Here is a 15,000-nt window from a genome sequence, read left to right on the forward strand (position 1 = left end):
TTTTTAATCTTTTCCCCCCTCCATTTTCCTCCGATTTTCTCCCATCCCAATGTTAGTCGTTATGCCAATTCCCAGTCCCTTCCTGGTCGCTGCGCACTTACCCCCCACAGTCAGATCATCTGGGAGAGTGGAGGCTATCACGTGCTTCCTCCGACACACGTCCAGCCAATCAACCGCTTCTTTTCACCTGGCAGCGCGGACTCTCACTGAGAGGGCGTAGCGTGTGGGAGGATCACACTATCCCCCTCAAGTCCTATCCGCGCTTAGCAGGCGCCCCGACCGAACTGTAGGAGTCGCTGTTTACAACGACCCGGACCCACCCCGCCAGCTTCTCCCACCCTCTAATACTGCCAATTGTATTAGTGCAGGCGGCCAGCCAAGCTGGTGACAACCCCGGAGCTGTGAGCTGGATTCGAACAGGCGAATCCAGCTCACAGCTCCGGGGCTGGTGACGAACGCAATCTCCGCTCGGCCACCTAACCGCCTCATGAATATCATTATTAACATTATTCAGTCCTCACCATACATATTGAATATTTATTCATTTTCAGGATTAAAAAAAAATTTATTAGGGTTAGAGTTAGGGTTAAGGTTAGGGTTAGAGTTAGGGGTTAAGGTTAGGGTTAGAGTTAGGGGTTTAGTGTTACCCTCCATCCTTTTATCATGTTACTTATGATTCATTGAACATATTTTCACAACCACCTTGAAATGATTGCACACACACACACACAACACAAGAGGAAGCCTGAGAAATGTAGTCCCCTGTAAACACAACAGGAAGATAGGTCAAGTGTCATTTAGATATAGAGGTGCAGTGGAGTGGAACAAACTACCATCAATATCAAGGAGACCCAGAGAGTGCTGCGATGTTCAGATCCAGGATGAGGGAGCCGCTGTTTAGCACCCTGCTACTGTAATGTCGGTGCGACTGTATTATGTGCTGAACCTCTGCTGAACCATGAGTAATGTCTCTGTGCACTTTGTTGATGAAAATAATTATTGTTTTTAATGCACCAATGAACATGAATTCGTTTATCCCTGACAAGGCGAATACAAATGTTGATCTGTCAATGTTGTTATGTTTGTTGTCAATAAAATCCAATCCAATCCAATCCAATCCCCACAGGTCAGATTCCATTAGATAAAATGTGGTCTAAGTGGCTAGTTTCAAAACATTTTAAAGACAAAACTTAAAGACACTTTTATCCAAAGCGACTTACGGGTTCTGTACGACCAGTCAGCAGTAAGATTGTTTGTCAAACAGTGTTGAACTTGAGTGCTACAGTCTTGAGTGCCTAGTAGTGGAGACCTATTAGCATAGTAGGTAGTAGGGCTGTCCCCGACTAAGGATTTGGATGGTCGACTATGATTGGCCAAAATTTGCCGTTAGTCGATTATTGGTCGACTATAAAAAAAAAATTATTATAATATTAAAAAAATATATATATATATTCCATTTGGGCTGTGGGGGTGCTTAATGTCTGAAGGAGTCGACTGAAGGCTTCTTGTTCTCTGCGAAAGCATGCAATTGGTCCACTGATGGATACATCTTGATATTTGTCTATATAGTCTAGTGTGTTCATTGATGGGTGAAATCCTCTTTCAGTGCCTCTGTGCCTGTTTTCTTAGGCAGTTAGCCTCTGGTATGCGTGCCATTAGCATTAGCCACGCTTCTAGGCCTCTTTTATTTTGGAAAGAATGATACAAAAAAGAAAAATAATAATAATTATAAATATTTCTTTCTTTCTTTTTTTTTATATATTCGACTAAGAGGTTGGCCAGTCGACTACGGCTCCTTTCGACCGATTAGTCGACTAATAGGGGTCAGCAAGGTAGATTTCTTAGTAGCAGAGTGCATACTAGTACAAGACAGGTTAGTATATATATACATATATATATATATATATATATATATATATATATATATATATATATATATATATATATATATATATATATATATATATATATATATATATATATATATATATATATATATAATAAAAAAAATTATAATACCAATATACCAATATAATACTTTTATATAATACCAAGTGGTCCAAAGTCTATGATTATCTGGATTATCTGGTGCTATATTGTTGAGATGAACGAATGTATATCGTTTCTGTTATGATCTCTGGTAAACAGTACTGTATATCTGTATGTCGTGTATGTCATAAATGTCATTATGAATTGAAAATGGGGGGACTTTGATGTAAACAAGACGAAAGTCTTTCTCTGGTCTGCATCCCCTTAACAATTGTGTGTATTGAGCCGTACTGTATTGTACCCATTCTGCAATCTGTTAATAACATTTTCAATCAATCAATCAATCAATCAATCAATCAATGGAACTGCATTACATGAATTGACCCATCTCAAACCCTGCCCTCTTTTCTTGTTCCTCCAATCACAACTGTTGCTTCCCTCGGACAACATAGTGTATCATGCTGAGTGGCAACCGTCTCTACCGAATCACGCCCAGTGCCAACCTTCTATTTCAGCTACAGTAGACCAGGCACGTGCACACATAGAGCCCAAGGGGTGCTTGAGCACCTGCCCTTTTTGAGCCTCATAAAAAAGTGCCCTTTTTGGAAGAAAAAAATATATATAGCCTATATATATTTTTTTTTTTTTTGCCGTTACGCATATAGACTGCCCTTCCAACTGAAAAATGTCAGGATAGAATCAAAATATTAGGTAAAGAGAGAGAGAGATGCCCCATATTCCATTGCAGTTTACACGGGGGACGGCAGAGATATAGTATTAATATGTACAGTGATACAGGTATAAAGACACTATGGTAGTAAGTCATACTGGCCAGCAGCGTAACTAGTAAGAGTAGATAAGGGATATATACAGATATATATAGTATCTACAGGTATGTAAAAAGGATTATATGCAAGAAATTACAGACAGATGTGGATAGATATACTGTATATATATATACGGTAAGAATAAATATATACGGTATACGGTATATACAGATACAGCTGGGAAAAGTCCAGGAACAGCTGTTTGCCTGCCGTTATGATGCCGTTTTGCGAGGTTAATGTTAACAATGACCAGCGGGGGCGCTCTCATACAGCTGGTGACAACTGCCCGAGGAGCTCCGCGCTGGACTAAGCTCGAGTTCCATTCAATTCCATTACAGCTGGTGACTTCATTCATAGGATGCTACAACGTCCTACAGTATGTCTACAGACTGCATGAATGAATGTTGCTGAATTAAAGAATGAATAAGTTAAACGTGTCAATTCAGCAGTCAAAGTGTATAATATTAAAACGTGTCAAATCTAACTTCATTAGATGGCCGACGTACGGCTCTCTTGTCCATTCATTTCATCAAAAGAAAGCGTTTGTGTAATGCTTCTTGGTAACAATAAGTTTGTGTACGCAATGTTGCTGAATAAAATAATGAAACCGTTAAGACCTGTCGAATTAGCAGTGGAGGTGCCAGGTGGGCTCTATTTATAATGATATATTTTGACTAGTACCGTGGTCTAGTGGTTTATCCCCATTCCTTTCAAGCCGACGCCCGGGGTTTGATTCCCAGCCCTTTCTAATATTTATATTTTTTTTTATTATTTATAAAATTAAATTGCCCGCAACGATGTGCATAATACAATAGTAATAATATATAATAAGAATCCAACCAATAGAGCGACATTGTGCAATAAACAAGTAAACAAAGTAGGGCATATCGGCATTTGTACATGAGTTAAGAGTGTTCTCACGGCGCGTCATCAAACCGGAAGTCGGCCTACTTGGCGATAAACTTGGATGTAAACAACGCGTGATTGCATCGAACTAGCAACTCTTCAAGTTCATTTTTGCTCAAAATGGTCAATTATTGCCGTGTTCTTGGCTGTACTAATAGGTCGGATAGGGAAAAGCATTTGGAGTTCTTCAGATTGCCAATTGTCATCACAAATCAAGGAGAAGAGGGCAAACAATTGTCTCAGGAAAGGAGACGTTTGTGGTTGGCCAAACTGAACCAGGATTTCCATGGCAAGACTCTTGTCAACATTCGAGTTTGTTCTGCGCATTTCTTGTCAGGTAATGTGAAATATATTCTTGGCTGGATATGATTGTTATCTCATTTCATAACCTACTACAGTAGTAGTGTAAGACTCAGTTTACGTTATGGTAACGTTACGTCAGGTAACGTTATGTGAAATATTAATAACAGCAACTATCATTTTACAGTGGAATAGTATGATGCTGGATATGATTATCTCATTTCATAACCTACTACAGTAGTAGTGTAAGACTCAGTTTACGTTATGGTAACGTTACGTCAGGTAACGTTATGTGAAATATTAATAACAGCAACTATCATTTTACAGTGGAATAGTATGAGGCTGGATATGATTCTTATCTCATTTCATAACCTACTACAGTGTAAGACTCCGTTTCTGTAAATGTACTTAAAATGTAGTGTCAAAACAAAGTGTTTCTTGTCAGGTAACGTTATGTGAAATATTAATAACAGCAACTATCATTTTACAGTGGAATAGTATGAGGCTGGATATGATTCTTATCTCATTTCATAACCTACTACAGTGTAAGACTCCGTTTCTGTAAATGTTCCTAAAATGTAGTGTCAAAACAAAGTGTTTCTTGTCAGGTAACGTTATGTGAAATATTAATAACAGCGACTATCATTTTACAGTGGAATAGTATGAGGCTGGATATGATTCTTATCTCATTTCATAACCTACTACAGTAGTAGTGTAAGACTCAGTTTACGTTATGGTAACGTTACGCCAGGTAACGTTATGTGAAATATTAATAACAGTGACTATCATTTTACAGTGGAATAGTATGAGGCTGGATATGATTCTTATCTCATTTCATAACCTACTACAGTGTAAGACTCCGTTTCTGTAAATGTTCCTAAAATGTAGCGTCTAAAGTGTGCTATATTTTTCATTATTGTATTCCAGGTAAAAAGTGTCACCTGTACAAGAAAGATGACCCAGATTGGGTGCCATCTGTAAATATGACCGGAAAGCAACAGCCTTCTTCTCTGCAACCACCTAAAGAAACACAATACCAACGGCGTGTGAATCGTACCCAGCAGAAACTGAAGGTGGATGCTGCCCATGCCTTGCTTCTTATGGACATACCAGCTGCTGCTGATGATTCTGCTGCAAGTGATAATGTGTGCAGTATAGGTACTCAAACTGATATGACTGGTGATTTTATTTATTCTATGACCAATGAAGTTATAAATCTGAGAGCGGAAAACCTTCAGTTGCGTTCTGATGTGAAACAGTTGTCCTCTACCTATGACCAAAGTGCATTTGTGGGTAAAGATGAGAAGGTTTTATTTTTCACTGGTCTACCTACATTCCAGATTTTGTTAGCACTCTATGCATACCTTAGTCCCCACCTTCCTGTGAAGAAGTCGCTTAATCCATTCAAGATGCTGATGCTGACATTGATGCGACTAAGGCTTAATGTTTCTACAACCTTCCTATGTTATGCATTCAATGTGTCAATATCCACTGCTTCTAGGGTATTTACTTATTGTATTTTGCACAATCACAATGTTGAGTTTTTTTGTGGAGGACATCTTCAGTTTTGCAGGATTTTGAGAAAGCATGGCACTTGAGACAAAACACACTATATCCTATATAATTGTATTTTAATTCCTCTTGTTTCTTTATATACATTGCGTACAGCTTGTTATATTACATTTTATTGTATTTTTTTGTTCTTGTGGCCATCTTGGTCAACAGGTCATTTGTCAAGTAATTGGTCAAACGTTTCACACCGAAACGTCATGATATGATTTCAGGCTGCCAATAAATTTGGAAAAACCTGGAGTGCGTGCCTGGACATTGTTTTTCCCTATTTTTATGTGTGGTACAATACACCATTCCCATCAGAACACTTGAATAACAGAAGAGACAGTTTTGTATGTAACGTGTTTAATAATTGTTTAATAATTTTGTCACAGGAGAGATTAGCCTCTAGGATGGAACCCAGGTAGGTAATTTCATCTTTCCTTGTGACAATATTGTCACCCACTGTAACTGAGAAGTTACAAGTTGTCGAACAGAACTTGTAAGTCGCTTTGGATAAAAGTGTCAGCTATTTTCTTTTCTATTTTTTTTTTTTATATCCTTTATTTATCCAGGAATGTCCCATTGAGATACAATATATCTTCTTCCAGGGAGTCCTGACCAACACGGCACACAACACGTTTCAACATAAAAACAAGGGCATTAAACAAAAAACATACAAATCAAATATGTGATAGTGGCTTAGCCACACATTTTGCAGAGATTTGTAGCAGTGTTCCATTCAGATTATCAACACCGCAAGGTTTATCTGGTTTAAGTGATAGGAGGAGCTTTTCAATATCATTTGGACTTGTGCATTTAAATTTAAATCGGCATTTCTTGTCATACATTATATGTTTTTTAATTACAGAGTCTGACAGCTTACCACTCATTGGCAACATTTGATTTATAATTGTGTTTACCTTGGAAACAAAGTAATTGTTGAAATGAGTTGCAATGTCAAATGGTTCATTCAATGTTTTCCATAGTCTCTTACTATCCCCTTTACACTCCTCCAATCTGGTTTGATAATAATGTTTTTTCTTCTGTAATTGTATTCATTTATAAATGTATAACTGTTGATTGATATGCACTGTCCCTGATCAAATAAACTGAGTAAACTCAAACGAAACTATTGTTTTATTGCACAATCGTAGCGGGCATTGTAACGTTTGGGGTTTTGCGAGAGAACCAGTGTTGCAGTGAAAGATTAAACAAGTGAGAGAGACAGATGGACAGAATGAATTAATGAAAACTTTATTTAACTGATTGCAGAATGGGTACAATACAGTATGGCTCAATACACACAAAATGTTTAAGGGCATGCAGAGCAGAGAAAGACTAGCCTGTGAAGGTGTCACATTGGATTGGCAACCCCCCACACACCATTGAAATGCTAATTGTTGGGGGACCCTGATGTAAACAAGACGAAAGTATTTCTCAGGTCTGCACCCCCTTAACAATTGTATGTATTGAGCTGGACTAAGCTCATTGAGCTGAGTAATATTATTGGCAAAACTTAGCCTGAAGTATATAATTAGGTTGCTGTATATAAAAAAAAAAAATTGTTCTTGTTACTGACTCGTGTCAATCTTCCATGTTTTCGCTATAGTGTGTAGACCTTGCTACACATGTATTTCGTTCATATTGTTTATGGACAATGAGATGGGAGTGGAACTTTGTACATGCCCTTTGGGCTTCGTTCCCTCCTAGCACTGTTTTTTTAAATAATGTGCTAAATAAATAAAATAAACTAAACGTATGAAGCTAAATACTCTGCTCTCACATTGTAGCTTCCTGGGGGCTTGTTCAGAGGAGGCTGAACTCACATTTCGCCGTGAACTCAGCTGTAACATTATTACTGACTGTGGATCGCTCGTGCTATCGCGCAACGTGATTGGTTGTTTCAAAACAAAGTGGGTCTGGGAAATGAAGTGTGGATTCGCGCAAAATGAATTAATATATATACATTTAATAACGTTAATTTTTAATCGTTGGGCATGGGGGGAGGTATCAAGTCTTTTCAAGTCAAGTGAAGTTGCGTAGCAACAACAGACAATAAGTTGACTCAGAATAACTCATGTACAAATGCCGATATGCCCTACTTTGTTTACTTGTTTATTGCACAATGTCGCTCTATTGGTTGGATTCTTATTATATATTATTACTATTGTATTATGCACATCGTTGCGGGCAATTTAATTTTATAAATAATAAAAAAAAAATATAAATATTAGAAAGGGCTGGGAATCAAACCCCGGGCGCCGGCTTGAAAGGAATGGGGATAAACCACTAGACCACGGTACTAGATGAAATATATCATTATAAATAGAGCCCACCTAGCTATCTACACAAAATATATACATTGACTGCTCCATTCGACAGGTTTTAACTGGTTAATTATTTTATTCAGCAACATTGCTTTAGACATGGTATGGTATTTATTTTAGACAACAAAACATACAGATCGTTATACAGTATACTGTGTAGGACGTTGTAGCGTCCGTCTAATGACTTTGCGCCTCCTGGCGGCATAAAATAGAACAGCAGCCTGGGTTCCTAATTCATTTCCACGACGTGATATAACCGTGCTCACGTCGCGGCAAAGCGCCCAGGAAAACTAAACGCTTCATCTGTACAGCATTATTGTACATGCTATCGTACAGAGCTACATGGGTTATATGCAGGTGTATAAGTAGGTATATAGAAGGATTTGAGACGTTTTTCTTCATCAATAAACAAACACAGAGTCTGAAGGAATACAGGATATATATACTACATTAATGAAAAGTCGACAGAAGCCAACAGACTGGACTAAATGGGTCAACGCCGGAGTAGGGTACCGTGAGAGGCTCCTTTCATCTTTAACCACAAAAACATACGGCGAGGCAGCCTGTCACACACACACACGCGCATGCACACGCACACACGCGCAAGCGCACACACATGTGCACACGCACACTCACGCTCACACACACACACACATACACACAAAGTGAGTTTGGAGAGATCTGAGCACAGAAGAGTAGAGAGGACTGATTCATCAAAACAAAGCAAATATTCTGCCTTTATCACAGGAGTGATGTGAGATCCCTCTAACAGAGATAATAAAAAGAAAGAAAGAAAAAAAACGAACCTTCCTACTGTCTTTTACTATTATGTACCATACCACTATGTACTGTGTTACTATCCTCATACTACTACCTATCATGCTAATATGTCAATACGACTATGTACAGTAACACTCAAGTTCAACACTATTTGACGAACGATCGCCACTGAGCCTTAGCTGCCAGAGATGTACCTTCCTGCTGACTTGTTCACAATCTGTAAGTCTCTTTGGATGAAAGCATTCAGCTAAATGACTGAATGTAAAATTGTATGTAGATAAACCTCCCCATTTAACTGTATCTATAGCAATACAGCCAAGCTACTACCTACTATGCTATTATGCCTATATTACCAATTTACCACCTACTATGCTAATATGTCTATACTACTACCTACTATACTAATATGACTATACTACTACCTACTATGCTAATATGACTATACTACTACCAGTATCTACTATGCTAATATCTATACTACTACCTACTATGCTAATATTATGTCTATACTACTATGCACCATGTTTGTAACCATGTTGATTTAAACCTCGTCTACAGGGGGCGCTGTGCCTCATTCTGACTGCATGCCAACTGAAGGTGGCTCCTCTCCCTCAGGATGTTCTGAGTCTAGCAGCTGGGTGGCGCAGCGGACTAAGCACTCGTCACCAACGTGAGAGACACTCTGGTATCGAATCCGGCTGTCAGCGTTGCCTCCGGCTTGGGCCGGCCGTCCATACTGACTCGATTGGCAGAGTCAGCGGGAGGGAAGCCGGTGGGGTGGGGTGGTATTCTGGTCGTTGTAAACAGCGACTCCTACAGGTCGGTCAGGGCGCCTGCACAGCGAGGGAGGGAAATGGTGAGGGTAGTGTGACCTCCCACGCGTTACACCTCATCAATGAGAGTCCGCGCTGGCAGGTGAAAAGATGCTGCTGGCTGTCTCCCATGTCTCGGAGGAAGCATGTGATAGACTTCAGGGCTCCCTAGACCGACCAGTGGGGGGCACATGCGAGCAATGACCAGGAAGGGAAGGGGGAAATTGGCATAACCATAGATATATATAGAACACTAGATAGATAGATTGCCCGCGCTGCCGGCCAATGGAGAGCGACGTCACTGAACCGCCGCCATCTTGCTCCAGTTAGCCTTGAGTGAGAGTGAGTGAGCTGCACAGACAAACATACTCATAACTCGCTGAAATATTGACGGATTTACAAACGGTTTGGTTTATTACAAGCATTATTAACGTGGCTATGATTCAAGCGGTTTGTAAAAAAAAAAAAATCTTTAAATTTTTTTTTATAAGTATGCAGTATCATAACTACATCTTTGATGTTTATAGCAAACCAACCCGTTTGTAAATCCGTCAATATTTCAGCGAGTTATGAGTATTTTTGTCTGTGCAGCTCACTCACTCTCACTCAAGGCTGACTGGAGCAAGATGGCGGCGGTTCAGTGACGCTGGTGACTCCGCCTTAAGCTATCTAGTGTTCTATAGATATCTATGGCATAACGACTAAATTGGGATGGGAGAAAAAACACAGAAAACAGGAGGAGGAAAAAAGTGGATAAAAAAAAGGGATGTTCCGAGTCGCCCCCACCCCCCCTCCCCGCACTGCCACCGGTCAGAACCTCACCCAGGACTCCGTACTCGGACAGGGAGCTGTTGCAGACGGTGTGTATGGCGCCTGCCTGGCCGGGCCGCAGGTGGTTCATGGGCACACAGAACCGCTGGTCACCTCCTGGTCGTGGAGCACGTGATGACGGTGACTACGCGTGAAGAAGAAGAAGAAGAAGAAGAAGAAGAAGAAGAAGAAGAAGAAGAAGAAGAAGAATGAAGAAGAAGAAGAGAAGAAGAAGAAGAAGAAGAAGAAGAAGAAGAAGAAGAAGAAGAAAGAAGAAGAAGAAGAAGAAGAAGAAGAAGAAGAAGAAGAAGAAGAAGAAGAAGAAGAAGAAGAGAAGAAGAAGAAGAAGAAGAAGAAGAAGAGAAGAAGAAGAAGAAGAAGAAGAAGAAGAAGAAAACAGACGAAGAAGAGAAGATTAGATTTTAAGTTTCAAGTTCAAGTTTCTTGATTAGTTGTCACACAAAAATACAGAATACTTTTATATGAAATGCTTTTTTCTGTTTTGCTCCTGAGAGAGTGTGCTAGATAAAAAATTAGGGATGTCCGATATTATCGGCCGATATCGGCATTAAAATGTGATATCGGTTGATATCGGAAATTAAGAGTTGGACAATATCGGTATATCGGTATCTGTAAAAAAGCAATATCGAGCATCCTATAAAATATAAGATATTATATAATAGATAAAGTATAAAATAGAAAGTCAAAAGTACGTAAACAAGTGTGAAACAAAAAGTGTTCAATATACATATATACAATATACAATGCAGAGTAGGAAAAAACTGAGTTACAAACTTGGGGTAAAGTGCAATGAGGTATGGGTTGTAGTGCAAATCTCTTTACCAATAAATATAAAGTGTGTTAAAGTGTCCTAAAGTGGGTAACGTGGGTGCTGCAGTGAGTTGTTTATTTAAAGTTAGATTCCATTAGATTCTTTAATGACCCACACACAGCCAGGCTGGCGGAATTTGTTTTCAGTGCGTATAACATTGTTCCCAACATAGAACATCACTTACAAGTACATACTACATGCAGTTAAATACATAGATACATAAATACAAAAACCACCATATCACAATTTACGTCCGTAAACAGCAGAGGTATAGGGGGGGGATTGTTATAGAGAGTTCTACGTGAAGAAGAAGAAGAAACAGATGAAGAAGAAGAAGAGAAGAAGGCGAGGGACAGAGAAACACAGACACACACATGTTCATATATGGGAAGTCATCCATTTTGTATTTGTCACCTGGTGTGAATTTCCTACCGTATATCTGGAGAACACAGTACTGCGTCGTCAGCGAAACGTTAGACACATTGAATTGGATTCTAACCCAAAAAACAATCACAGAAAAAAACCTTCGATTTGGCCGCCGAACTTTAGACGTGAAAAGGGAGAATCTGCTGAAATGTAATTCACGCAATTGTTCTTTCTATAATAGTGTACAGCTCAGTTTTGTTGTTTGCAGTGGACAGTGGAGCAACTCCCAGGACACCACGACAGTAACCAAACCAAATACAAATTAATAATAAAAATGCAGGACTATAAATACCCCCAGCCTCCCACAGGGAGACTGGTCTCTGGACTGTGTAGATATTGACTGAACTGTCTCAGATCATCAGATCAGCACAACCTGAATTCTGTTTTAGGGTGGAGGGAGGGAGGGAGCGGTGATTCTCACACAAACAGGCTCACACTCAAACACACACACACACACAAACAGGCACACACTCAAACACACACACACACACACAAACAGGCACACACTCAAACACACACACACACAAACAGGCTCACACTCAAACACACATACGCACAGACACACAAACAGGCTCACACTCAAACACACACACACAGACACACAAACAGGCTCACACTCAAACACACACACACAGACACACAAACAGGCTCACACTCACACACACACACACACACAGACACACAAACAGGCTCACACTCACACATTCACACACACACACACACTCACACACTCACACACACAGAAATAAGCACACGCGCACATCAGTTTTCCAGCCCGGACAGCCAGCCAATCCGTGAGGAGCCTCCTCTCCTTCCTCCTGTGTCAGGACAGAAGGACCACGAGGCCCGACTGGAGTTGATGGGAGCAGAGAGCCGAGCGGTAACGCGCCCCTGCCAGCCCCCTCCCTCCCAGCCCCCCTCCCTCCCAGCCCCCCTCCCTCCCAGCCCCCTCTCCTCCCAGCCCCCTCCCTCCAGCCCCCTCCCTCCCAGCCCCCTCCCTCCCTCCCAGCCCCCTCCCTCCCAGCCCCCTCCCTCCCAGCCCCCTCCCTCCCTCCCAGCCCCCTCCCTCCCAGCCCCCCTCCCTCCCAGCCCCCTCCCTCCAGCCCCCTCCCTCCCAGCCCCCTCCCTCCCAGCCCCCTCTCTCCCAGCCCCCTCTCTCCAGCCCCCTCCCTCCCAGCCCCCTCCCTCCCAGCCCCCTCCCTCCCTCCCAGCCCCCTCCCTCCCAGCCCCCCCCCCTCCCAGCCCCCTCCCTCCCTCCCAGCCCCCCCCCCTCCCAGCCCCCTCCCTCCCAGCCCCCCTCCCTCCCAGCCCCCCTCCCTCCCTCCCAGCCCCCCTCCCTCCCAGCCCCCTCCCTCCCTCCCCAGCCCCCTCCCTCCCAGCCCCCTCCCTCCCTCCCAGCCCCCCCCCCCCTCCCCAGCCCCTCCCTCCCTCCCTCCCTTTGAGGATGTTTATAAAAAAATCTAAATAAAATTTGAATTTTCTTTTTATTATTAAAAACAAAGGTTCGAACGTCCATTCGGAAAAACCCTGACGGAGTTCGAATCCCAAAAACAGGCTTCGGGGAAACAGCCCCCCAGCTCAGACAGACAGACAGACAGACAGACAGACAGACAGACAGACAGACAGACAGACAGACAGACAGACAGACAGACAGACAGACCAGACAGACAGACAGACAGACAGACAGACAGACAGACAGACAGACAGACAGACAGACAGACAGACAGACAGACAGACAGACAGACAGACAGACAGACAGACAGACACAAACAGACACACACATACAGACAGACAGACAGAACAGACAGACAGACAGACAGACAGACAGACAGACAGACAGACAGACAGACAGACAGACAGACAGACAGACAGACAGACAGACAACAGACAGACAGACAGACAACAGACAGACACACACATACAGACAGACAGACAGACGCGCTTTTGGGGGTTATGTAATGGTTAAATAGTGCTGCAGAAAATAACCTCGGTTTATTGGTTATTATACACATTATACAAATAAACACCCAAGATTACAATCGGTTACTCGTTTATTTGTGGTGCTCCCAACTGCACCGTTCGGCTGAGATGTTTTCAAGAAAAACCTCAATACTGCAGAAGAAGAGCGTCATATATTTCCTTTTTGTGGTTTTTGAAATCAGAATTAGAATAGCCTAATTATGAGCTAACGAGAGCAGAGGCTGTGTAATAGTTTTGTTTGATCCTTGTTCCACATCTTTGAGAGAAACTCCTTTGATGAAGGGCTAGAATCAGGACCTGCTGATGGAGAGCAGGGTGTTATCGACTCACTATCGACACAAAATGAATATAAAAAATATATTGTTATTTTCTGTTTCAGTTTAAATTCAGTTGGGCGGCTACGTGGCGTAGTGGGCAAGGCGCTCGCCACAAATGCGGAGACGCTGGGCTCGCCTGTTCGAGCCCAGCGCTCCACATTGCTTTCAGTTTAGCTGGTCGTCCGTACTAATACACATTGGCCGTATTAGTGGTGTGGGAAACTGATGGGTGGGGATCGGGCATTGTGGACAGCGACTCCTACAGGTCGGTTGGTGCGCCTGCGCAGTAGAATCAGGAAGTGTCGGGGGCAGCGTGAGCCTCCCACGCGTTACTCCTCGCCACTGAGAGATCGAGCTGCGCAGGTGAAAAGATGCGACTGCTGTTACCTAAAGTACCGGAGGGGACTTGTGCTATGTATGACTTAGTCCACATTGCAGCCGGCTTGTGGGAGGCAAGAAACAGCGTCCGTGACAGGGGAGGGTTGAATTGGATGATACGAAATTGGGATGGGAGAAAAATATAGAAAATGGGAGAAAAAGTGGATCCAAAAAAAATTCAGTTAAAAATGTTCCGTTTCAGTTCAATTCAGTTATTCTTTTTAAATGGATCAATCAAATCAAAGGGTATTATTGCACATAAATAGGCACTTCAGAATCTGAAGTTCAGATAATCCTGAACGTTGATCGGCTCAGCTGACCCGACAATAAATCAAAATGACACCGTTCGCCATCGTAGCCTATAATAATAATAATAACAGCATTGCATCGGCCCATCAACCGGTTTTTAATAAACAAACAGAAACAGTAACAGCATGTGCGTTTTTAGATCAATTAGGCTATGAAAATTGGGCTGTCTCTAAATATAAAAATGAATTAAATAATAATGGTTTGCTTCACCATAAAAAAAAAGAAAAATATTTTTTTTGTTGAATATTATATATAAAAAATTATGGAATGTGGAGACTGTTTTCGAATATTCAAACTCATCCCTACTATTAACACATAACCCCTGAGGAGACCCAGGAACCTGAGGAGAGCATGGTATTCTCCAGAGACTGCCTTGTTCTCTCTCTCTCTCTCTCTCTCTCCCCTCTCTCTCTCTCTCTCTCTCTCTCTCTCTCTCCCTCTCCCTCTCTCTCT

At 41.8% G+C, this 15,000-nt stretch overlaps 1 protein-coding gene across 1 annotated transcript in view; it reads right to left on the reverse strand.

Moving 5' to 3' along the window:
- Window positions 1-15,000, reverse strand: part of LOC311234376 (2-oxoglutarate dehydrogenase-like, mitochondrial) — a gene marked incomplete at its 3' end in the record, with an annotated part of 81,746 nt that overhangs the window by 33,742 nt on the left and 33,004 nt on the right. Inside the window, 2 exon segments of the mRNA XM_084321539.1 lie at window positions 10,318-10,419; window positions 10,422-10,450. Coding sequence (XP_084177665.1) covers window positions 10,318-10,419; window positions 10,422-10,450 — 131 coding nt within the window.

Source organism: Notolepis coatsorum (genome assembly GCF_963971535.1).
Source record: "Notolepis coatsorum genome assembly, chromosome: 9".
Classification (NCBI taxonomy): Eukaryota; Metazoa; Chordata; class Actinopteri; order Aulopiformes; family Paralepididae; genus Notolepis; species Notolepis coatsorum.